This window comes from Octopus bimaculoides, chromosome 13, assembly GCF_046866305.1.
Source record: "Octopus bimaculoides isolate indiv1 chromosome 13, ASM4686630v1, whole genome shotgun sequence".
NCBI classification, from domain to species: Eukaryota; Metazoa; Mollusca; class Cephalopoda; order Octopoda; family Octopodidae; genus Octopus; species Octopus bimaculoides.
The window spans coordinates 56,213,129-56,240,554 of NC_142940.1; the positions used below are offsets into that span (position 1 = coordinate 56,213,129).

A 27,426-nucleotide genomic window follows, 5' to 3' on the forward strand; every position below is an offset into this window, starting at 1 on the left:
TTATAATGAAATAAATGTTTATTTCAAGAAAGTACTCATTAATACCTTAGCGGTAGGAATTAGCCTAAACTTAGAAATAGCTGGTGGGTAAGGTAAGAGTTGCTTTCGGATCAAATGCTACTCTACATTGATTAATAAAGCTATGTTAGATATACACCCACCGCACATTCTATTTATTATAATCAGGAAAAGATTTAACACTTGAAAACAAAACGTAATATTTCCGTGTATGTATTTCACACTAATAACTACCATAGCCATTAATAGTTACTATAACTACCAATATCTTCTATCACTTCTGTAGCTACCAATAACTATTATAGCAGTCACCAATATCTTTCAAAACTGTGTTATGCTGTATGTCTGTATGTGTGCATGAAGTATTAATGGATTGATGAATTTCTGTTGCATTTTATTTTATGTATAAATGATTTTGTTTTTTTGTTTGTTTTTTTCCTATAAATCCATAGCTTACCTGGTATGTGACATGTTGATTAGACCCGGGTCATGAACGCATTATCTTTAAAACTGGAGTTGGTGGAGCTAATTTTTATTTGCTTAGTAATTATTGATAAAAAAAAAATATTTTGATTTCTAGATTTTAGTATTTTCTGGGATTGCAAAAGAAACACTCTTAAGTATTACTTACATGGATGAGATTTGTCCCAAGTCTCAGGAGATATCCCCACCTCCCTGTCCTAGATTTGCCATGCAAGATACCACATGTACTCCATCACCACATAAAATCTGAGCTCATTTTTTATCTTTCTGCCTGCTAATTATTCTATTGGTCACCTCCGGATCATAAGCACACCAGCACAAGTTGTCAATTGGTGGTAGGGGACAAACACAAAGGAACACACTCACACACGTACATATTGTCTGTCCTTTTATGCTTCATTCTAAGAATGCTTTTGGTCAAATTCTCTACACAAAAAATTACTGTCTGCATTTTGGTAATTATTTTTAACGCTCAGGCACTTCCAGAAAGCACACGTGCTGGTGCCACATAAAAAGCACCTGTAAAATGGTTGGTGTTCGGAAGAGTATCCGGCTGCACAAACTTTGTGGAAACAAACAAATGGAGACGGGTGCAGCTTGCCAGCGATGATGATGATGATGATGATGAATAAAAGGCAATTTTATTTGCAAACTGCTCTGAGAATTTTTTTCTTTTCTTCACAACAAAATTTTACTTGTCATTAACTTAAATTCGTCTTAGGTTAAATTTGGGGAAAAATTTTACATTCTGATATTCTTATTAAGGTGTGTGGATAGCAGAATCAGCAAAATGCCTTGTATTTAGTTGTGTCCATTTACTTTTAGAGTTCAAATCTTACAGGTGTTGGACCTCATCTATTGTTCTGATGTCAGTAAAAGACTCACCTCTTGTACTGGTGCCCATATCATTGACTTTATCCTCCACTCCCCATATTTGTGGTCTGATGCTTCTTGTAAAAATTATTAATAATTGCTATGCTTTTTAAAGCGGCAAGCTACCAGAATCATTAACACGCTGGACAAAACAGCGGTATTTTGTCCGTTTTTATGTCCTAAATTCAAATTCCACTGAGATCAACTTTGCCTTTTTGGATCGATAAGATAAGTACCAGTTGAGTTCTGGGGTCAATGTAATCGACTTACCCCCTCCTCAAATTTGAGGTCTTGCACTTTTTGTAAAAAATAATTCCTATGCTTCATAAGGCAACAAGCTGGCAAAACCATTGTTATGCTGGGCAAAAAATGGTTGGCGGTATTTCATCAATCTTTACAGTCTGCATTAAAATTTTGCCAAGGTTGACTTTGCCTTTCATCCTTTTGGTGTCGATTAAAATAAGGACCGGTTGAGCCCTGGGGGTCAATGCAACTGACTTCGCCCTCCACCCCTGTCCCCTGAAATTAATGGCGTTGTGCCAGAATCTGACACCAATAATTAATGTTTTGAATTCAAATCCCCCAAGATCAACTTTGCCTTTCATCTTGCTGGAGGTTAATAAAATAAAGTACCAGTAAAGTACTGGGTTGGTTTAATTGATTAACCTTCCACTTTCCCCCTTCCCCCCACAAATTCCTGACCATGTGTCTATATTAGAAGTAATAATTATTATTAAGTTGGCAAACTGGCAGAACCATTAGTGTGTTGGTTGATGTTTTGCCTTTTATCCTGTGGGGTCTATAAAATATGCACCAGTCAAGCATTAAGGGCACTGTAATTGACTAGCCCTGCCTCTAAAATTACAGGGCTTGTGCCTCTAGAAGAAACTATTATTATTTATCATGTTTTTAAGATGGCAAGCTGGCAAAATGGTGAGCAGCATTTCATCATCTGCCTTTATGTTCTGAGTTCAAATTCCGTTGTAGCTAACTCTGCCTTTCATCTTTTCAGGGTTGATAAAATAAAATACCAGCTGAGTACGGGGGGGGGGGGGTTGATGTAATAGATTTACTCCCATCGCCCAAACTTGCTGGCTTTGTACCTAAATGTGAAACCATTATTATCATTATTAATTCTTTAAGTATTATAGTTATTAATCTGCAAGTGGTAGATTAAAACACTTTTTACGGTAACTAATTGCATACACCTGTGTTCTGAATTTCAATTCCACTAACACAGGCTTTGCCTTTTATCCTTCATGGTTTCATAAAATAAATACTTGTTAATATGCTGTTAATATTCACTCACCTGTATTTCCCCCCCCCCCCCCTGCTCTAAATACTTCACTTTGAGCCTATGTTAAGAATCATTATTTACAACTGTAGTCTTATCAAACTGTTTGCAATTAAACAATTATCATTCAATGAATTTCAATTTGGAAAATTTAATTCGCTGCAATTTATTGTATTGATGAGATATTTTTATATCTTTATAAATTATGCAAAACATTAAGAATGTCATTACTTTTTTTTTTTAATCAACTTTGTCTCTTTTCTTTAATACAATTACCAATGTCTTTTTAATGTTGACTCTATGCAGTTTGCATATTTATTTGTACATCTTATTTTTCAATCGAATTTTTAAAAGCTTGTCTGATTTTTTTTTCCTTCTTTCTCTCATGTAATCTAAACCCTTCTGCATTGTTTCTTATATACAAAAATATTCCTATCTATATATATATATTGTGAGACATACATGAAAAAATGCACCTATATGTGACAGAGGAAAAGGTCTCTACACAAAAATATAGATTACTTTATTATAACTGAATTTCTATTTCCATGCCTTATATTGAACATAAATTAACTTTTCCCAGAAAAGCAAATAAAAAGTGATGACAAATGGACTAGGAACTAAATGTACAAAGTTGTTCACGTCCAGGATTCCTTATAATCAGCTTTTAACTGTTTGCCATATATGGTAGAATAACTCTATTGCACATCCTAACCAAACAAAATATCACCATCATGAAAGACAATTTCTCTAAAGTAACACATTTAAAATATATTTATAAAATAAGGTTACCGGTGGCTTTAGGTGACACTATGAAACAATGCGAGACATAACTATTAATACTTCCCTTCCTCTTTTATTCTCTGTTTTCTCCATTTCTCTTTTGCTTTTTACCCCACCTGCTGTTTGTGGCTTACATGTCAGGGTATAGTCATTGCTTAGGTAAAACTACTTTACTACCCTAATCTGTATGAACTAATGAGAAGCCACTGAAAGAATGATGCCGAAGCCAGTATAGTCCAAGATATACAAAAGAATACTCGTTGGCCATAACTGGGACACTTGTGGTCACAAGACTGCTCAAACTGGACTCAGTGGTATGCAACAGTATGAGTACTCACTTCAGTGTTTTACATTTAGATCTCAGAACAGTGATCCTTATAAAGATCTATTCTAGCTGGGTCAGGTCTTACAGCTTAGTTTTATTTCTTGGCTATTCCTAGAACCCTTCATGTATTAAAATACTGTACCTTATTGTGGTATACTCAGAGTAAACCAAGTCTTACACAATTTCATATCCTGTCTGTATCCATTTCACATATTGTTTATACTCTTGAAAATGGCATGAATATCGTTACTTCTGCCTCTTCCGTGAAGTTATTAAATATAATTACCCACAGAGAGATTATACTGATGACAATTTCTCTGAAGAAAATAAGCTGGATGTTAAACAATATATTTTAATGTCTTCTAGTTCAGGATTTCATTTATGCCACTTACAGAAACTGAAGTACTCCTTGCTCCTTCAGTAATAACTGTAGTAGTGTTTGTTTGTGGTAGTAGGTTCTGGCACTAAGCTTTGCTTTTTGTTTAAAAAAGAAGAAAGTGCTCTCTCATCACTCCTTTAATTTCTATCAGCATTATCTGTAACCTAGTTACTGCCTCCTTCTACTTAATATTATTGTGCTGAAAATGGTCAAATAATGGTGTGCCTATATCGAATGTTTGTACTGACCTCCTCTTATTATTGAGTTGTTATCTAGGTGTTTTATGACTGAGTAGTTGACTGCATGCATATATATATCAGTTGTGATTTTATATATGTGTATATATAATCTGGATCCTGACATTAGCCATTTGGCTGGAGTGTCAACAGTTTGTGCAATATCACCCTGCCACATGCCTTATAGCAGCTGGATGGGCTGGACTCTAGAGGCTGGTCAATTAAAATAAAGTAGAATGGGAAAGACATTTGCTGTCCAGACTGAACAGTGTGTGTGTGTGTGTGTTTGGCCCTATATCACAGATAAGGGTAGGTGGAAATTTTGGGTGGGAAACCAACTGTATGTCCACAGATTTGTGGAGTTATTGCAGGTTACCTGCAATAAGTTTGCCGTTAGAGATAGAGAATTAGCAAATCTTTTGGGAAAATTAATCTGTGTTCACATTTGACAGGCTGCCATCTTCCTGCCGATGTCCTATGATCTGTAATTATTGAAGAAAAGGTTTACCTGTGCAATTGTTTTCTTTGTCAATTTGTTTTTGACATTTTCTATAGGAAAATGTCAAAAGACCATTTGTGGCCTTTTTTTTTTTTTTTTTTTTTTTTAATCCAATTCCTTCTAAAATCTTTGAGGAATTAGATTGATTCCATAGATTCATTATTTTTCATAAATAATATTCATAGATGCTAGCAAAAAAAAAAAAGTCATTCTATGCTTAGTTTATTTTTCAAATACATAAATTTGATAACAATGTTAAACAATTCTTCTATGAAAAATGCTGTGTGGGGGGGGGGGTATTTTTAATTCCATGTGTAGCTGGTTTAAAGGATTGATCTCCCTCTTGAATAATTAATTTCAGTATTCTACTTATGCTTTATTCACTCCAAGAGGGATGAAACTAAGTCACGATACTGACTATCTCTACATTGTTACCAAATCAACGCCTTGAATATACTTGAAGGAAGAATATCAGCCCATAACTAACACTTGCTGGCATTTAATTTAGTCTTCCTACCTTCAATGAAAAATAAAATATATTGAGGTTGTATTAATCAGTTTTGACCTTTCTCTGTAAAAGAAAGAAACCTATTAGAGTTTGGGGGTTTATTTAGTCGTTTGTTTTTTGTTTTTTATTTTACTTTGGGACAATTTTTTTGTATATTTGTTATTTCTCCACTCCTTCGTTTTATATTAATCTAAATTTATCAGTTTTGTAGCACAGAGAAGTAATAAGCTACATGATTATGGCATTGCATTCAATAATTAAAGCAGGGGTGGCTATGTTGTAAGAAACTTGCTTCCCAACTACACGGTTCAAGGTTCAATCTCACTGCATGGCACCTTGGGCAAGTGTCTTCTACCATTGCCTCAGGTTGACTAAAGCCTTGAGTGGGTTTGGTAGACGGAAACTTGTTAGTGGATTTGGTAGAAAGAAAGCCGTCTTGTGTTTGTCCCCTACCACTGCTAGACAACCAGTGTTGGTGTGTTTATATCCCCGTAACTTAGTGTTTCAGCAAAAGAGTCCAATAGAATAAATAAGTGCCGGGTTTAACAAAAAAATATTACTGTAGTCGATTCATTTGGTTAAAAATTCAAGGTGGTGCCCAAACATGGCTACAATCTAATGAGTGAAACAAATTAATGCTAAAAGATAAAGCATCTTAATGTTGTTGATATAGTTCTCTCTAGCTGTGGTGGAATGCATTGTTTTAAGTTGTCTTCATTTTCTTCCCCCACCCCATTCCAACTGATTCTAACATGTACATATTATATATAACATTATAGACCAGACCTGGGTTTGCATCTATTTTGCCAATTAACCATACACATGTCAATAAGAAGTAACTGGTTTGTTGATTGAATCCAATAATTTATAGCCTGGATTAGCAGTTTTTTTTTTAATATTCATGTTCTTTTGCATGAATATTATATATATATATATATATATATATATATATATATATATATATATACACACACACACACACACACACGTTTTAAAGCCTTTTCATAATGATGTACTCCTCATTCACCATTTTCATTTTTCAGCCTTAACAATTCATTAGTCCAATTACCCAGTTTTTCAAACCATTTTACTCTATAATTCTAGGACTTCTGGGATTTCGTTAGATAGTACTTAGTAATTTAACCCATTTCCAATCAGATTTACTGTTTCTGGTAACACTATCCTATTGTTAGATGCTAAAGCCATTTGGCTTATCATGGACTTTCACCAATACTTCTCACAGCTAACAAAATTATTGTTCCCTTCAGCCAAGCATCACATTTAAATAGTTTTTTATTCAGGCATTCAAGCTCTCATTTGTCATCAGTCACCATAAATAGCATTCATTGTGTGATTGTGTTACTCCTGTACCATACTTGCGAATGAGAGTTAATATATGCTTTGTTGTTTCACATTACTAATGTGTCGTTTATGGACAGAATTACATGTTGTCTTCTCTGAAACTTGCTTTCTTTTCTCATTTATTTTCTTATTTTATTTTGTTTCTTTCCAGGAGGGAGAAATGCCTTTAGAGAACTTATTGGCTATGTATGGTTGTAATAACAACACACCCGAGACGTTGGAGTCCAACTGCTTTCAGGACACACGATCGAGTAGCGAAGAAGAGATTCTCAGCAGCCAAGACCTCACCCTAGACAAAGAGGAGATTGCACGTGACCTTCTCTCCAACAGTGATGAAGATGACAAAGAAACAAATGTAAACGACCTTCTCGACAGTGTTTCATCGTCACAAACTGCCCGTCTACTTCGATGTGAGTTTCACCTCTCTTTACTTTCTTTTACTCTTACACTCGTTTCAGTCATTTGACTGTGGCCATGCTAGAGCACCGCCTTTAGTTGAGCAAATCAACCCCAGGACTTATTCTATCGGTCTCTTTTGCCGAACCACTAAGTTACGGGGACGTAAACACACCAGCATCGGTTGTCAAGCGATGTTGCGGGGACAAACACACACACACACATATATATATATATATATCATCATCATCATCATCATCATCATCGTTTAACATCCGCTTTCCATGCTAGCATGGGTTGGACGATTTGACTGAGGACTGGTGAAACCGGATGGCAACACCAGGCTCCAATCTAAATTTGGCAGAGTTTCTACAGCTGGGTGCCCTTCCTAACGCCATATATATATATATATATATATATATACATATACATACGACGGGCTTCTTTCAGTTTCCATTTACCAAATCCACTCACATGGCTTTGGTCGGGCCGAGGCTATAGTAGACACTTGCCCAAGGTGCCACGCAGTGGGACTTTTTTTAATTAAAAAAATTTTTTTTTAATTAAAAAAATTTTTTTTTAATTAAATTTATCATTTTAATTATTTAAGGCAGCAAGCTGATAGAATCATTCTCATGTTGCACAAAGTACTTGGCAGCATTTCTTTTGGCTCTATACATTCTGAGGTTAATTTTGCCTTTCATCCTTTTGGGGGTCTATAAAATCAGTACCAGTCGAACACTGGAATTGATATCATCGACCTCCCTCCCTCCCTTAGAATTGCCAAATGAAGGCATGCGACTTGGTTCGATTCCCAGCAGGACATTGTGTCCTTGAGTGAAACACTTTCACATTGCTCCACTCCACTCAGCTAGCAAAAATGGAATGAATCATCACTATCATCGCCGTTTAATATCCACTTTCCATGTTGGCATGGGTTGGATGGTTTGACTGAGGACTGGCAAGCAAGGAGGCTGCACCAGGCTCCAATCTAATCTGGCAAGGTTTCTACAGCTGGATGCCCTTCCTACTGCCAGCCACTCCAAGAGTGTAGTGGGTGCTTTTTACGTGCCACTAACATTGGAGCCAGTCAGGTGGTACTGGCATGTGCCTGTATTTCAAAGGGCCATCCTTGTCACGTTCTGTGTCACACTAAATCTGCTTGGAGTCTACTTTAAGGCTGTGCATATCTGTGGAGTGCTCAGCCACATGCACGTTAATTCTGCTATAACCCCAGGCCAACCAATACCTTGTGAGTGGATATGATAGGTGGAAACTAAAAGAAGCCTGTCGTGTGTGTATATGTTGTTATATCTATGTTACTTGGAAACAGGTAAGGATTGATGACAGGAAAAGCATCTGTCCAAAGAAAAGTGGGCATTATAAAACAACAACGATGATGATGATAGCAGTTAGCAAACAGATATTATTATATATCATGTATTAGCAACTAGCAGATGGCTGGTGTTTCATCTATTAAATATTGACAGCCAGCAAGCAAACAGCGTTGCTGTTGTTATATTATTTATTATTTATTAACTGCTAGCAGACAGGCAGTGTTGTTGTGATGGGGTGTTGTTATATATTTACAGCTAGCAGACAGATATGTGGTGTTATTATGACGATGTTATTTATTATATATTAACAGCTAACAGTCAGACGGGCAGCGAAGATGATGACCCAGATGATTATGATTACCAACCAGAAAATGAAGAAGATTGGAAAAAGGTAAATATTCTTCAAGTTTTGGTCGTTCTGCCATTGGAGTGTCAGAAACAGATTTGTATTGTGTATAGTGCGGTTCAAATTCCATGAAGGCTGACTTTGCTGTTCATCCTTCTAATTGTGTACTAAAGACAACTATATCATATTCGGTTACAAACTTATGCTAATGTGACATCTTTTCTTTGTATGTGCTTTGTTAGATAAGATTCTTTGTTTAGACTAGTGGACCACTGATTATATGATCAATGGTTCAAATCTGAAGCCAATATTTTTTTTAACCAGTCAGGCAAGCTGCTTCATCTTGCTTGGCTGGTTAAAAATTAGTTCTATACCTACTTCAACAAATTAGTTGCATTGTTGATAGAAAGATCATTGTTAATCGGCTGTGTGTTTAATTATTAAATTGTCCCATTGTACAATTCCTCGGGAATTTGTAGTAGGTATAAGGCTAGTGATGAGAGGGAATTTACTGTAGTTTATCAGTATGTTGTTGAGAATGGTAAGACATTTTGCCCAAGATGTCATGCAATAGAATCAGAACCACAACCTCATGATTGCAAAACAAACTTCTTGACCACTCACTTATTCCATAATACCCTCAAGAGTTTCAGACCCGACTTCTCTGATGTTCTCCTTCAGTTGCACCAGGGTCTGCAGTTTCATCATAAACCCTCTCTTTCAGGTATCCATGACTGAGACCTTTTTGCGCCCAGCCATTCAAAGTAGACCTCACATGTGTTTCCAGCAAGATGAGGTAACTGCTCATACCACAAAGAGAAACAATGCAGTTGCTACGGCAGTGCTTTGGAGAGAGAATAATCTCCTGCTACGACAATGTCAGCTGGCCCTCACGTTGCCCAGACTTGACTAGCACGGAGTTTTTCTTGTGGGGATACCTGAAAGAGAGGGTTTATGTCAGCAAACCGGAGACACTGGTGCAACTGAAGAACGTCAATAGAGAAATCAGAGAAGTGGGGCCTGAAACTCTTGAGGGTGTTATGGTGCAAGTTTTGGAAAGATGAGGGGGGCTTTAAACCGATCAGGATATGGGAAAAGTAGAGATATTAAACGGTGATGAGATGGAAGCTATTGAGATTTCAACCCTTTTGTTACCATATATAATCCTGAAATTTACTCTTTGTTTCGGTTAATTTTGAAAATAATTAAGAATTTATAAAAATAACTCTGTTCTTATTAAGCTGTTGTTTTAGAATATAAAGGGACATGAAATTATTACAGGTTTTTAATTTAGCTCACTTTGCAACAGGGAATTGGTGTTTTGGTCAGGTTGGTATCAAAAAGTTTAAACAATGGGAAGATGAAGGCTGTGGAGGTTTTAAACATCATCATCTTCATGGTATTCTGAAAATCTTTTACCTTACCTCTTTCAGGTTATTCAAGTTGGTCACGACTATCAGGCTCAAGTACCTGAAGGACTTAGTTCGTATGGTGATGCACCAGGTAAGTTACTTAGCAAACCACCACCATTCCATATTGTTAGACAACTTGCATTGTTGGTAGGATGGTGTGAGAGGAAGAAAACACCAGGATTTCCTTTTGCTGTGTCATCCAGTGTCAAGAACTTCGAGCAAGTTCTCTGTTAGCCCACTTCACAAACTAGGTTCAACAACTGACTATAGCCATAACTTGGAAATGGGGAACAGTACTCAAGGTAAGCTCTATGCAGGGTGTTCGACTATCAAAAAGACAATAGTTGAGTTTAGGGTATAAATTAATTTCACTGTGCTTTCTAAAAATCTGGGAATCTCAACAGTGGAAAGTATATAATAATTAAAAAGTATTCGTATAGATGTACACGTGGAGCTCTAGTGTAATGTAATGAATAAGATTATTCTGCAGAACATTTTATGGGCATTAAATACTTGGCCACAATAGGGACCACAAACAGGATTTTCATTGCTGCTGTCTGAGTGTCATAACTAATTAACTACTGGCATTCTGTCAGTTATGACAAACAAGGGTTCCAGTTGATTTGATCAATGGAACAGCCTGCTCATGAAATTAATGTGCAGGTGGCTGAGCACTCCACAGACATGTGTAACCTTAACATAGTTCTCAGGGAGATTCAGTGTGACATCGTTGGCCCTTTGAATTACAGGCAGAACTCATTTTTGCCAGTTGAGTGGACTGGAGCAGCGTGAAATAAAGTGTCTTGTTCAAGGACACAACATGCCACCAGGAGTCAAACTCGTGACCTTACAATTGTGGGCCAAGTACCCCGACCACTAAGCTATGCACCTGGGTTTCATGCATGTCTATGATAATAAATTACTACCATGTTTGCAGAAGATAGTGGAACCCCTGCAGTATATGTTGAATTTTTTTCTTTTTTTTTTTTATCCTTATCTACTGATAAAAGGGTTTGTAACAATGTATGTCCTAATTTTTGGTTTATTCACAGCATATGAAAATGAGGACCGATTATTATGGGACCCCAGCAAGTTAGAAGATAGTGAAGGTCAGTCAGCTTTCCATTTATCACAGCACTGTGTGTGTTCAGAAGTATTTAGGTGACAGCTTTACTCTAATAGATATAGTACTAAAAATACAAGTGTGCATTTGAGTTCTTCTTTTCCATTTATTTTCATGACTAACTGCTCAATACTGCTCTTAGTTATGTGTTACCTGGGATTGCTAGTAATTTGACTGCTTTTAATATAATTTTATGTGGCAATCAGATTGTATCATTCATATATATATGTATCAGTAAAGAAAAAAAATTTTTTGATATTTCAATAAACCCTTGGGAAATTTTGAATAGTTGAAATTGATTATTATTCAATTTCTGCTAAGATTAAGTTACTGCTAGTATGGATGTAATCTTCTATGCCATCTCCCTCCAAATAAATATGTGGCATTGTACGGTGGGGGGGGGGGGGTCTGAAAGGGGTCTCAGGGAGTAGTGGCCCTGCCTTCCTGAGCTAGTTTTTCGCCACGTTTCTTAAAACTTGTGGTAGATGCTTTGGTCTCAGGATCACTCATGTCTAGAAACTGAGGTTGGAGTAAGCAAGGGCATGCTCCCCATAGAACATCCAGCTCCAAGAATGCCTCATGATAGCAAAGGAGAATGGGCACCAGCCAGCCCAAAGATTGGGGTAGGCTGTACCTGAAAAAGGGTGATGCCCAAAACCGGGTGAGATGGTGTGAGGGCGGTTGCTATAGCATTGAAGTAGATACAGCCACCCCCATTAACGGGGAAAAAACCCAGATTTAAAACACTGGATGATGATGATGTAGTGGAGGTGGATTGATCAAACACTGGGCTGAGTTTGAATCCTACCACCTTGTGACTTTATTTGTTAGATAGAAACTGAAAGAAGACTCATCTATGTGTACTATCTTCATGCTTATGCATGTTGTTGTCACTTTCTCTTGTCAACAAATCATCTGGGCACCTTATGTCTTCAAAGCCCTGGGGAATAAGGAATCTCCTGCTCAAGAAGCAGGGAAGGGATAATGTTAGGAATAGTATCCTGCTATAAAATAGTACCTCAAATAGCTTATTCACCTAACTCGTGCAAGCATGGAAAAGCCAACATAAAAATCAATGAATGAATGAAATTCTATGTTTATGTTGTGAAAATGATTGTCTTCCTCAGTATGAATTTATCAGAAGAGTAAAGAATATGGAATGTTCTGTTATAGAAATATATCCAATAATTACAGCTATAAATTGAACAAATGACATTGCTGTAGTAAAATATACATTTATCTATGATTTGAAAAATGGCACTTTATTGAGTAAAAAAAAAATTCTTAATATGTAACGGTGTGTACCTTTGTAGATGACAATTACATTTACTAGTGGTAGAAGTCACACTATTTTATACTTTACTTTATTTAAGTGAAAGAATTAAGGTGGGACTTATACACAAGATGAAGCTAAACCTATGGAGGGAGAAAATTTTGTGCTAAGATTTGACATTCAGTTGGGAGTACAACTTGTACATGAATGAATATTCGATATATAAGAATGGTTAGGGCAAAACAGTGATAATTATATATTTCTGATTGTGCAAAATAATGAGAAGGTACACAATTTACATTGTTGCGTTTATCTCTTTAGCCAAACTTTTCGGTTTATTGTCTTTTGTGGCTTGGCCATCCCTCCCTTCTATGCAAAAAAACACTTGTTTATAAATATATATATATATTACTCTGTAGTATTTTGTTTTGATGGGGGGCTATTAGAATCCAGGTTTTGATTACTGTAAGATTATTTTGAGTTTGTTATAGCAATTGTCTGAACTATTCTGATTTCTTCTTCAGAGATACCAGTAATGTTATTGGGATGTTATTCAATGCTTTCTTTCTTTTTTCGCTTTCTAGTTTGCAGTTACCTTCAACAATTCCAGGCTCAGAGTGTACAAAGTGCTGTCAATAACGTTCCTACAGGAACACATGTTCGAGACGATGAACAGGTTGGTTAAATATACTTTATTCCTTTCTCATATAGATTAGCATCAGCTGAAGTGGTTAACATCGCTCTTCATATTCTGTCATTTAGAAATGAAATTGGTTAAACACAAAACAAGCCATTTAAGGAGCCTCTTTATAGTTGTTCCACCTACTGGAAATAGCTGCAAAAAAGTTGATGTGAAAGAAATAATATTGAAAAGCTGCTGAAAGATGAAGTTTGTTTTCTTAAATGAACGTCTTTATTCCAGTTTTGATATCTTTGTATTAGTGTCTGTATGTGAGAGAGAAAGATATATCAGAAATTCTGTTTACTGTCTTTCACAAGGTGTATGCAAGAGGAAAAGTAACAGAATATCTTTCAACAGCCTGACTATAGTTAAGACATTTCTGTTGAGGTTGAATTGCAGTGTTATATATATATATATATATATATATATATATATAAGAAAACGGTGAATGTTCTAGAATCTTCTATTCACATTTTGGTACAAAAACCCAGATGATTCTTTTGATGTGTACCAACATTGTCACAACTGCCACAAAATGTAAATGGCTGTAATATATATACGTTGATAAGGATGTTGCTTATTTGTGTAGTTTAGTACTGCTGTTGTAAAATTACCAAATATGGTAATATTGGTTTCAAATTTTGGCACAAAGCCAGCAATTTCAGGGGTGGAGGTAAGTCAGTTATACCAACCCCAGTGTTCAGCTGGTACTTATTTTATCAACCCCAGGAGGATGAAAGGCAAAGTCCACCTCAGCGGCATTTGAATTCTGAATATAAAGACGAACAAAATGCCAGTAAGCATTTTGCCCAGCATGTTAACAATTCTGCTAGCTGGCCATCTTTACCAAATATGGTAGACCATGTAGCTAAGTCTAGGCAGAGCTGTTATAGGATTGATTCCAAGGTGCAATCTGCTACTGATCTAAGGTAACCCTGTGTTTCCTCGTATTTTGTAGATATTTCTTTATTGTTTTTTTTTTTCCTTTTCTGTTTTTTAAGGCACTTTATTTGTTGTTGCAATGCGGACATAACACAGAAGAGGCATTGCGAAGAAGGAAGATGCAAGCAGTATCCCCCACAGGTTCGGCTAATTTCTTTAAAAACTATTTGAATTGCATTTTAATTTTAAAACCCACAGTATGTGGGCACAAAATCCATTAACGCATTCACACAAACAAACACAAAAACAATTGACATTTAGTAAATTAATATTTTATTGTGACATCTTCTCCAATCTCAGTCTGATGCAATACTTTCAAAGTCACCAATGCAAAGTATACTTTTTAAATCAATTAAGTGTAACTCTATAATATGTATATCCAATTTTGTTTAAAAAAAAAGAAAAAAATTGTTATTTCTATCACGTATTTGCGTACTTAGCATTTTGAAGCATGATTTAAAAAAATTAAAATTCACTCTTATTATATTTTTTTTCTGTTACATAAAATGAGTAATATTTCACACTTTTATGATAAAATGTAACATGAATACATAAAGTATTTGAGAAAAAAAGAAAAAGGTATGCAACTTCCTCTGATTTGTTGAAAGATGAAAAAGCTAGAAATGCAATTTATGTCTAGCATTAAGATTTATATTCCTCTCTGCTAACTCTTGGAATGGGGGCGTACATGTTTTCATAAAATCTTGTTTTATATTTTCTATTTTAAAGTCTGGAGACTAACTATGTTTTAAGTTACCAAACTTTATGCGTATGTATTTGTGGGTGTGTTTGTCATTATATTCCGTGGGTTACTCTTAAAGTTAGTTTCGCCTTTACTTGTATCATTAGCTGTTCAAGGTTGTCGTGGTGTCACTAACAGCATCATCTCCAATCAAGTTATTTGGTTTTAACTTGATTGATATTGCTTTGTTTGTTTGTCTGTCTGTCATTATCTCTTTCTTTCTCTATGTGTATACATATATGTGTGTATATATATATTTGGGGGGGAAATGAAAAGAAATGGCTTTTCTGATAAATTTTTCCACTTTAATAATTAGATGTTTATAAATCATAAATATTTAATGATTTCTAAACATCTAATTTATTGAGTGGAAAAAATTATCAGAAATGTCATTTCTATTCAGTTTTTCAAACATATACTAATTCTATATATATATATATATATATATATATATATATATATATATATATATATATTAATTATATGTATTTATTTTATCCTAATTAATAATAATTCAGATAGAATAAATGGGTTAATAGAAACCAGGGTAGCAAAGATCACAAAATAACTGTGGTGTAATTCCTGTTTGTGAGGCAGAAACTCCTTGATATTTTGGGTATTTGAGTATATATAAATTTAAGGAATGGAGTAAACGCATGTTATAACTGCATACTTTATTCCGACATATTTCCCTGAGGAGAAGTTAACATTTTTAACATCGACGATTCCTATGGATCGCATAAATTGTAATTCTTCGAAACATATGTCGGAATAAAGTATGCAGTTATAACATGCGTTTACTCCATTCCTTAAATTTATATATATATATATATATATGTTATATGTATATATATACACACATACACTGATACAGAGTGTAAATGCGATGGTGCTTGTGATGAGACTGGCTTTTCTCTCTATACACTTGTTTATTAGTTTATTATATGCACACATTCCTATATATGCATGTGATGCATAATGAAAATGGTTTTGTTTATTTGTTGCATTTTGTTTTAGTTTCTTGTGATATAGAGGATAAAGAATTTAAAGCCTCCCTATGTTTTTGTGTGGTCTTAGATCAGACAGCATTGCTCTGCACTCAGACAAATAAGTAGCTATCTAAAACTATTAGTCTGTGGCTTCCATTCCCTTTCACATGTTCTTTTCTCCCTGCATATTTTTTTTTCATTTACGTAGTCTCAATAACAGGAAGAAGATTGATACAATTTGTCCCCTATGCTGGTATTTTGTATGGCTTTGCCACTTACAACTGACTGAAGATGTGAGGTAGCGAGAACAAGATTTGTCCTTATGGAACTTGCCAGGTTCAATACTGTTCTAAGTTAAGTTGCAGTCTTCTAGAATTTAGTTTTGGTTTACAAATTTAAAGAATAACAGCTTCTATTGATTTTTATAATCTGGTATCAGATTGGTGAAGGTTTCGAATTATTAAGGTTCAGAAGCATTAATTATTCATTCCCTTTTGCCGTTTGTCTTTTTTAAATTGTTTACTCATCAGACATCACTAAACTGCACTAGTATATGACAGGTATAGTACTTGCAGGTAATTTGATCTGAGGACCTCTGCATTAAGTGTCTAAATCTGCTACAATTAATGGGTAAATCTTCTTCAAATCGCATTCTACTATGTTGGGAAACGCTTGAGTCACGACTGGAACACGTTTTAATCATAGATCGAGTGACAATGTTTTGACTGTTGACTTTAAAGACTGATAGTCTTGAAACAATGAATATATTCTAGAACAAAGGTGAACATAATTTTATAAACTTTGTCGATGCTCTGTTCATCATCATCATCATCATCATTTAACGTCCTATTTAGAGTAAATTTTTTAAAGATAATCAGAAAGTTCTCACTAGTCCTGAATTACACAAATTGTCTTATTACAGAGCTAAGATTGGTTTCTTGTTTTATTGTCCTGTTCCTGGTTAAATTTTACTAAATTCCACTCTCTGTTATGTGAAATTTGTCAAACACTTTCGACTTATCAACATTGTGAAGGAACTTTACATATTTGAAATATTGTTTGGAATTTGGAATGATTTGGTAAATAATTAGCTGAAGTCTGTAGTAATGTATAGTTTGTTATTGTTATCACACTTGTTTTGGTAACATTTTAAGATTACTTTAGGTTTTTGGGTGCTTGTGGTATAATTTACACGAAACTGTTTGGAATATCCTATTGAATTTTTATATTCTGTCCATATCTGAAGCCTCCCTCCCTGTTATGATGACTTGGTAAACGCATCAGTTTGCTGCCTGATTCTGTAGCTATAAACTTCTTTTTGTAGAAAATGAATCATCTTGTGATATGTTGTTGTCACCACTAGAAGACCTTGACTTAGACTCAACGCTGTCACCTGCCAGAAGCATAGGTATTGGCAACTTGGCTTTCTCCTATTTGAAGGGAGGTGTGTGTTGTTGGAAATTTGAAGCTTAAGTGATTTTTTTTTTTTTTTAATAAATTATTTTTTGCTTATACACATCACTTAGCTTTTTAAGCAAAATTCATAAAAATGTTTTCCATCATTTGAAATTTTCCTTAGAATATTTCAACACATGCCTCTCAAAGAGTTATGTGTATGTATGTATGTAAAATTCATGGATATATATATATGTATATTTATATATATATGCATACATACGTACATACACACACAGACTTATGTTAGTCTCTCACAGCCATGCATTACCAGCATTGTTAAATTACATTGCTGACTGTATATATATATATATATTTTCCTTGACTGTTTATGACAATTTTAGAAAGGCCAGAATGTTTATTGGCCCCAAATTCTTGTTAGTAACCACAATCTATTAATAAGCTCTCCCTAAGAGGTTTATAGGAAATTCATGTTAATGTTTTTTTTATAATTTGGTCATCAATACCGCCTCCCTTCAATTCTACTTGACAATTTTGCTTTATATAATTGTTACGCTTCTTAAATTAAAACCATTATTTTGATTATATTAAAAAGTTTACTGCTCATTAAACTTTGAAAGCATTAATGAAATCTCGACTGAGTTATCCTTGCAATGGCAGCCAAAGTTTCTGTTATTATTATTATTATTATTATTTACATTATTAAAGCATGTCTTGTTCCTAACATTTCCAATCTGGGTAATGAAGTGTTTTTTTCATAACGAGCACTATATAGAAATGAGAAAGGAATTGCAGATAATTTACCAGGATATAGTTGCCACAGATAATAGAAACATTAAAAAAAACTTGCCTAATTTGTGCTAGAATTAAAACACATAGTTTTTGGCATCTCAAATCAAATTAAATGCTGATATAATTCTAACAAGTCTTTGTTCGCTTTTATGTCCATTTTTCCATGCTAGCATGGGTTTCAGGAACATTGAATATTTTATTCCAATGAAAATTTGTCTATCAACTTGACCAAAATATTTAGTCAGAAAATTCATTTTCATTTGTATCCTGAATTTCTCTACTTATTTAGGATTATTTAAGATAGCAATCTGCTCCACATTTTTCGTAACTGACTTCAATTTTTAAAGATCCTCCCTATTACACAGTCATCATAAGCATTGTCGTTTAATGTCCGCTTTGCATGCTGGCATGGGTTGGGCGGTTTGACTGAGGACTGGTGAGCCAGGAGGCTGCACCAGGCTCCAATCTGATCTGGCAAAGTTTCTACAGCTAGATGCCCTTCCTAACGCCAGCCACTCCAAGAGTGTAGTGTGTGCTTTTACGTGCCACCGGCATGAGGGCCAGTCAGGTGGTACTGGCAACGACCACGCTCAAAAGGTGTTTTTTACGTGCTACCTGCACGGGTGCCAGTCTGGCGGCACTGGCATCAACCACGCTCAGATTGTGCTTTTAACATTCCACTGGCACAAGTGCCAATCAGGCGGTACTGTCATTGACCACATCAGTGATTTTGATTTTGATTTCACTTGCCTAAACAGGTTTTCGCAAGCAATGTCTATTGTCCAAAAAATGAAGGGTACTCATAAGTGGGCTGGTTATACACCACTGACATAGGCCACGGGTTATGGTGTCAGTTGGCTTGTCGAGTCTTCTCAAGTTCAGCATATCTCCAAAGGTTTTGGTCACTAGTCATTGCCTCGATGAGGCCCAATGTTCGAAGGCCGTGCTTCACCACCTCATCCTGGGTCTTCAACTAGAATATTTATCACTATACGCATCATCACTGATACGTCTCTTCTATATCATCAACATGATAATTAGACTGAGGGAATCCAAAATGAGTAACTAGTTGTTATATGTCCTTTATATTCAATGCTAGTCTTTAAAAGAGGTATTTCGTTTAGATTCTTCTGACTGTGCCAAGGAAATTAAGGCTATGTAAAGAGTCAAGAACTATTTCAGTTCAGAACAATTGCTTCAAGCTGTAAAAGTACCCCTCACTATGGTCTACTATGTCATATTTGAGATGATGCACTTCCTTTAACCACTGCAGTTAGAAGAATAAAAGAAAGCTATTTGACAGGCCTCTTTAGATGTCATCTTTATATTTGGTCTCATTTAACTGTTACTATACCAAAGTTATTGACTGTACTTTCACCTCCACTTTGTAGTCATTCGGCCTGCTAGAAATACCAACCAAATCGTCCACAAATCTCATTCTCAAAAAGAAGGACACGTTGGATATAGTCTTGGGTTGACTATGCCGCAGAAGAACCCAGATGGTCACAGTTTGGGTGCTTTTGACCATTCATCTGTAGTATCACATCTGTCCTGTGACTCAGGAGGAATAACAATATATATTTTGGTACACTTATTTCTGTTTGCCCAAACTTTGTACCAAACATAAAATTCTGTAAATCACCAGATCCTATCTCATCACCGTGTATGGGGGTCACCATGTCAGTGTCATAATGGATTTAGCAGACAGGATTCCTGCAAGTCACTCCCTCTAGTGTATCGGCAGTGTCAGTTAAAGTATACCACTGTACTTTCTCCTCGTAGTTTGTGTCAAAAAATACACACTTTGGCATTGTTGGCTTCTCTTAGAATGTTTTCCTTTCTTTGGCATTCAGTAAATTATAACTTAGCCTAGAGATGTGAACCACATGATAAAATCTATAGTTATTTTAATGTTAACTTATTTAATGCAGGAAATATTGGAAGACTTACTAGAAATCGTTGGACATTTACTTGGTGATCATTCCATCAGTATTTTGGGGGAAGAATAAGAAGCATGCTTTGCTGATGACGTCAAATGTAGGATAGTCCACAGTTGTCTCCCATACTTGGTGAAATAAAAGTAATACTCATCATTGGCTATTATTTTTTCTTCACAGTATGATTATTTCTTGTTGTTCTTATTATTGAGTCCTGCTTTAAACATGTTAGCTATAAATTCCAGTAAACTTGTTGCATTTCTTTGATCATACACTAAAATGACTTGCTTTAAAAAATGTTTTTGTCTCTTTTTGCTCAATATGTATTTGATTTTGAGGTTGGATACTCACTCACACACACTAACTTGAGACTTTGGCTGCCATTGGTTATAAAGTAAAATTACTTTTTTTTTTGTGTAACATTTTTCAATAATTTTTCTTTCTTTGAAAAAAAGTATTCAAGGTTTGTAAATATATAGAAACAGTGTTATTTATTTACTGGAATAAATTTGCTCTTGTTTCTCTCTCCTAGATCCCATGAGTCTTTGGTCAGAAGAGGAGTGTCGGAATTTTGAAAATGGTCTCCGTACATATGGGAAAGATTTCCATCTAATACAGTTAAATAAGGTTTGTATTCTTTTACATTTTTATTTTTTAACAGTAATTTCAGTGACTAACACACACTCTCTCTCTCTCTCTCTCTCTCTCTCTCTCTCTCTCTCCATTTTATATCTTGTGTTCTTGCTCTTCTCTCTTGAGTGATTTGCTGTTAAGATTTTAATTTTCTAAATCATAGTCTTTAGCTAGTGTGTGTTCATATCTAAATTATGTTTCATTAGTTTAATCTCTAATTGTCGTCAAGTGTTTTATTCATTGGTTCAGTGATAAAGATGCTATTACACTTCATCATCATCATCATCGTTTAACGTCCGCTTTCCTTGCTAGCATGGGTTGGACAATTTGACTGAGGACTGGTGAACCAGAACGCTGCACCAGGCTCCAATCTGATTTGGCAGAGTTTCTACGACTGGATGCCCTTCCTATCGCCAACCACTCCGAGAGTGTAGTGGGTGCTTTTACATACCACCGGCACGAAGGCCAGTCCGGCGGTACTGGCAACAGCCACACTCAAAATGGTGTATTTTACGTGCCACCTGCACGTAAAATAAATAAATATAATAGGATTTCTAAAATTTTGAATGACTGCAAGTCCACCAGCATAAAATACAAATCAAAAAGGTTCATATATAAAAAATGGTTGAGAACCTCTGTTTGACATATAAATGAGCCAGATTTGGCCCAAATATCTGTTTTATGTTCAAACCAGCCAGATCCATCCTCTCATGCCTACGATATAATGTATGATTAATTAAAAATGATGTCTGAGTGGTTGGCGTTAGGAAGGGCATCCAGCTGTAGAAACTCTGCCAAATTAGATTGGAGCCTGGTGTTGCCATCCGGTTTCACCAGTCCTCAGTCAAATCGTCCAACCCATGCTAGCATGGAAAGCGGACGTTAAACGATGATGATGATGATGATGATGATGATTTGACAGAGTAATCTGAATGCTAAAGACTTCTAAAGGATTACTCCTGTTACTTAGTTACTTACTGATTCTGCCTGAAGTTCACAAGAAGAGCACAAATGTCCATAAAATTCTTCACATTTACTCTATAATTCAATGGATGAGCAGTTCAGCCATCTTACTAGAACACTCTTCAAAAATGGCAAGACTTTTTGGGAGTTGTTTTTCTTTTTTAAGAAAAAAAAGATTTTTTATTCACTAACACCACTTATTATTTCCCATCTTTCCTGCTGTCATTAAATTAATCCAAAACAGTGATGTACCGGCATTTTGCCACATTTTCCAGCATGCAAGTCAGTACAGTGTACAATCTAAAATATGCTATACCCTCCAAAGTTGTTCTGGTGTACAAGTCAACTTGTTCCCCCCCCTCTCTCTCTCTTTGTTTGTTTGTCTAAAATATGGTAAATTACAGCATGTGTTTGTAGGTACCATTCTGCTTTCCAATATAATAGCAAGCTGTTAGATTCGTTAGCACACCGGGCGAAATGCTTAGCGGTATTTTGTCTGCCATTACATTGTTACATTCTGAGTTCAAATTCTACCTGGGTAGATTTTGCCTTTCATCCTTTCAGGATCGATTAAATAAGCACCAGTTACACACTGGGGTTGATGTGATCGACTTAATCCCTCTATCTGTCCTTGTTTGTTTTCTCTATGTTAAGCCTTCTCTGGGCAATAAAGAAGTTTAAATCATTAATTCCTTAATCTATCTGACTTATTTCCCTTGAGTCCAGCTGAATAGGCGGCTTACTTCCTGAAGAAGATAGGTATTCACCAATAACTCCCTCAGGATAAACATTTCCTTATGTTTGAACTTTATCGAAATTTCTCTCCAATATAATAAATATTGTTTGCAATGCCTTTAAAAGGATTTCATCTACAATTATAATTTCTTTAATATAACATGACTAAACCACACCTTTCCCATCAAAATTCCTGGTCTTGTACCTAGATTAGAAACCATTATTGTTATTAAAATTACATACCAACTGCTTGGTAACTGAACATACATGAATAAAAAAAATTTTACGAGATAAGTTACAGTCACAAAATGCCTTGGGGATGAGTTAGCTGGAATTTTCCTTTTATCAGGCTGCAACAACATGTTAGTTGTCACAAGACATCTTGTGATCAATGTTTAACCCTTTAGCAATTTAATCTGGCCATATCCAGCCTCAAATATTCCACCTGTTTTATTATGTTAAAACTGACTAGGTACAGCTTCTCACACCTACCCTACAATGTTGTTCTAAAAATATACTAACACATCATTGAAGTTTTGAAGCTGCAAGATTAATTCAAAGCAACGTGAATAAATAAGCAAGGCATTTGACAATGGAATTTGGTTGCTAAAGGGTTCATGGTTAAAGCAAATTAACTGATTGATGATAAATAACATAGCAGAACATTGTAACATTGGTGGATGTGTGTGTGTGAATTGAGGAGGTGACTGTGTTTGTGTTGGTTGTAAGAGATACAGCAATACTAAACCAAGAAATAGTTGAAGTGGGGGAGTTATGTCAAACCTTGAAGCTGAAGGGTTTTACTGATGAGATGACGCAGCATCAAAATATAAAAAATGCCATCTTGAAGGTATGAGGAAGAAGAAACAATACACCATTTATGATGTTGGCTATTTATTACTACATTTCATCATTTCTTTTATTATTTTTTATTTTCGTCATAAATATGGGGGTACATATGTTTTTTGCAGGTGCGAACTCGGTCAGTTGGAGAACTTGTTCAGTTTTACTATCTCTGGAAGAAAACGGAGCGGCATGATATATTCGCAAATAAAAACAGAATTGAGAAAAAGAAATATGCTCTACATCCAGGAATAACGTAAGTCTGTTGTATATGCTTTTTATCATTGCCCATCTGGTTTGACAGTCTTTGTTAATCTTGTTGTGGTTGGCCTCACCAAGGAAGATGCAAAGATGCTGTGACAATTTAGTTGTCTCTCCATCATCACAGCTAAAATCAATTCTTCCAAGAGGCTGCTTTACTTTCTGTTGTATATTTTTCTGTTAAACACCCATAGGCTATTAATATATATTATGGTGAGATCGTGTGGACAGAAAAATTCCTTCAGAGACTGGGATTTATCAGTAGTACAATCTTTATGTTCCCCTAGCTGTGTGACTGCAAAACAGCTGACTTAGTCTGTGAAGTGAGAGATTTTAACAAATGGTGTGCTCATTTCTCATCTTCATCAGGAGAAACCATTTATTTATTCTTGTCTCTTTCTTCTTTCTGCAGAGACTACATGGATAGATTCCTCGACCAAGACCAGGATAGCCCGTCTCCTGCAACAACAAGGGACCGGTCGTCTAGTCCGAATTTTAGCATGCTGATTTACGGAGATCAGAAACGTCACCAGCTGAAACCCACAATAGATGTTGACAACCTCACCAACTTCCAATCTATAGGCAGCTTATCTGTATTGGATAACTCTAGCAGTACTAAAGTCTTAGACTCTGCTGTAGATCATCACAATGTCGACACAAACAGCAATGGACCAGGCAAGCAGGTCGTTTCTCGGCTTGAAAGACATGACGACGTTTCCGACGACACGTTAGAGCCACCTAGTGCCAAAAAATGTAAACTTGACTTGAAAAGTGAAATAGAGATGAATTATTCAGCTAAGCATTTCTTAGAGTCAAATATTTTGAACCCGCTGACACTGACAGAAGTATCAAAGCTTTCAAACGATAACACACTGGCCTCTGGGGAGTCACTACACTTCTCACAGCCAACAGCTGAGTCTGTCGCACAGTAAAACAAATAAGACTAAAATACATAAAACAAAAACTCATAAAACAGACAGTAAATAAATTTGAAATTTAAAAAAAAATGTAAATGTGAAGTTAACAGTTGCGACTGTTGAGATGAGGGTGGGAGGGAGGGAGGGACGGGTGGATGGGGGGGACACATTCCAGGAGAATACCAGACATTGTGCAATAAACTGGTTGCACACACTCACATATACATACACACACACACACACATGCACGTATGTACAAAGTGTAAGGCTGACATGATGTATTGACTGTTATTGAGGAGAAAATTGCCTACACAGTACTATCTTGTCCTCTCATTCTTCTTTCATTCTGCCCCTTTTCCAACATTCTTCTGTGTAATTTCTCTCCTGAAAAGTTTCACAAAGGTCTCTTACTTTAAAAATGTATTGCTGGGGATCCCAGCCTCTCTCTCTTCTCTCTCCTGTCTCTCTCTCTTCTCTCTCCTGTCTCTCTCTCTTCTCTCTCCTGTCTCTCTCTCTCTCTCTCTGACTAAATAATTATAAAACACCAATTATTAAAATTAATTTTTTTTCTTTTTTTTTTTTTTAAATTACAGTCCATTTTGGAAAAGGCAATTTAAAAAAAGAATATTGGTCAGAGTGACGATGGGGAGAGAATAGAGACTATGTAAAATTCCGAGTACGTCAGGACACAATACCTGCCCCGCTCCTCTCAGCAATCTCCTGTACCTCAAAAGTTCTTCGCTCTATTTCTGTTACCGGTGAAAGTAATCAAGTGTAGCCGGTCACCGTCAGTACTCGATCCTTTGTTAAATCTCTGTGTGTGTGTGTGTGTGCACGCAGCTGCTGGAGTTGAAAGTAGAAGAAAAGTTGGCAACCCAAAGGTTTCTTGTATTTCACTGTTCCACATGTAAACGTTTCTTATCAACATAAGAAATTGCATATTGTTCCAAAACTTGTGTATCATTCTGTGAGAGGGGGACCTCACCCCCTTTAATACGTTGTCTCCCTGTCGATGAAAAGTTTCATTGTCAATAAAAAGCAACACAACTTTCAAACAATAGGCAAAAAAGAAATGGTGAAATTTCAAAATGCTCTCCTCCCGCCTTCCCCCTCAGTTTTTCTAACTTTCCACCTGCTACTGTATAAATAACGACTGACATACATACATGCACGCCCCGCCCCCTCCCCCTACACACAGAAATGTATGTATATTTATTGGTACTACACCGAAACACATCACATTGAAAGAAGGTTGACGAGGAAAATCTTAAAAATTGGAAAAACAAAACAAAAAAAAATTACAAAAAAAAACAAAAACAACAAATGACAGACATTTCTCTAAGCATCTGTTTTTGCTGGGAACTATTTATGGAAAAGACATCATAAATTATACACAATCTCTATCTCTCTTTTTTTTTCTTTTTTTTTTTTTTTTTTTCCGGCTGATGTTCAGCTTACTAAAACAGCTGATTTTTAACAAAACATTTGAAGAAAAGCAAAATACAACTTGAATTCCAAACTGATCCCTCCAAGCGAACCATTTTTTAAAGAAAACTAATTCACAGGCCATAACTAGAAATCATCTAAACTAAATCTTATTCATTTGTCTTTTCCTTTACTCTTCTTCATTTTTGTTTGCTTTATTTTTATTGTCTTTTTTTTGTTTTCTCTGAGGGTTACATCTGGCCAGACAGACTGTTTCGCGTAATGTGTGTGGGACTGCACTAAGCCCTGCTCCACCTAGTTTGTAAATAGGTACCTTGGAGAGGTACAGTCCACTTCCGCTATATACATATAACTGATGACTCCTTTTGTTACCATGCAGTACTGAGTTCAAAATCTTATTGTGGGCTTGGAATGGGTCCAGGGAAAGTTTCAGTGAGGTCCCAACTCCCGAGGTAGTTTCCTGTCATCACTTAACTGTGTCTGCTTTTGGTTTTCCATCTAGTTTCTCATAATTGGTGTTCCTCCTTCATGTTTCTGTCTCTCTCCTGTTTTGGGTTGGGGTATGAGATGGGGGACATAGCATTAGTCCGATATTTCCTTCGTTCCATACTTGACACATGAGCTAATCCATTCAATCTGCTGGCTGGCACACATTTTCACTTCTACGTACTGGTAATCCTTATCATCACTTAGTGTTGTCTAAAAAATAATATATACATATGTATGTAGAATCACCTGTAGCCCCCACCCCACCCCACCCCTCACCACACCACTTCAGTCTTTTCCTCCCCTCCGCCTTGAATCACCCAACTTTGTTCTCAATGCTGAGGCCTTCGAACTCTCACCCACCAAACCCTCCTTGCTCTACATAAACTCTCAGTAGACAGACAGACAGACGAACTACTTCGGATCATCTTGTGATACTTCTTTATCATTTTCTCTTTAATTCCACACATTTTGACTCATTAATTTTCTTTTCAGTTTGTGTGTGTGTGTGTTTATGTATGTTTGTATGTATGTATGTAAATATATGTGGTTACATTGTAACAATTTAGAAACTTCAAGAGACGTGAAAATAGTTTGTTTTTAACTGGAACTTGAAGCAGATAAAGTAATATGTACTCGCATGTGCGTATTGGGTTTAAAAAAAGCCATTTGGATAGCCTTCAACTTGCTCTGTCCAAAGGAGTTTTTAATCCAACATTTACATGTTACTAAATATATCTTTATCTGCTTTGAGTTCTCCAGTTAAAAGCATATATATATATATATATATATATATATATATATATATATATATATATATACACACACACACATACATATATAACTATTTTACAAATACAATGAGTTTTATTTCGGTGCATAGTCTACCAAAGGGCTCTGTAGAAAAATTTTAAATTATAATTATATAATGTAGTAGATACAAACACAGTGAAAGAACCAATGTATACTTAGGATAAATACATATTTTTTTTCCC

The 27,426-nt window shown here is 35.7% G+C and overlaps 1 protein-coding gene across 9 annotated transcripts in view; it reads left to right on the forward strand.

The window, feature by feature from the left end:
* LOC106881566 (mesoderm induction early response protein 3) overlaps positions 1-25,935 on the forward strand; it is a 42,563-nt gene extending 16,628 nt beyond the window's left edge. For 3 of the 9 annotated variants that reach the window (XM_052972496.2, XM_089361853.1, XM_089361856.1), the window contains 10 exons: positions 6,912-7,170; positions 8,805-8,884; positions 10,273-10,342; positions 11,304-11,360; positions 13,232-13,323; positions 14,331-14,412; positions 17,327-17,410; positions 20,680-20,774; positions 23,450-23,577; positions 23,995-25,900. In XM_052972496.2, coding sequence (XP_052828456.2) covers positions 6,912-7,170; positions 8,805-8,884; positions 10,273-10,342; positions 11,304-11,360; positions 13,232-13,323; positions 14,331-14,412; positions 17,327-17,410; positions 20,680-20,774; positions 23,450-23,577; positions 23,995-24,514 — 1,467 coding nt within the window. In that variant the 3' untranslated portion in view covers positions 24,515-25,900. Of the gene's footprint in view, positions 1-6,911; positions 7,171-8,804; positions 8,885-10,272; positions 10,343-11,290; positions 11,361-13,231; positions 13,324-14,330; positions 14,413-17,326; positions 17,411-20,679; positions 20,775-23,449; positions 23,578-23,994 lie in introns of all 9 variants that reach the window. The other 6 variants (XM_052972495.2, XM_052972497.2, XM_089361855.1 and 3 more) reach the window with 3 other exon arrangements.
* The last annotated feature ends 1,491 nt before the right edge of the window (positions 25,936-27,426 follow it).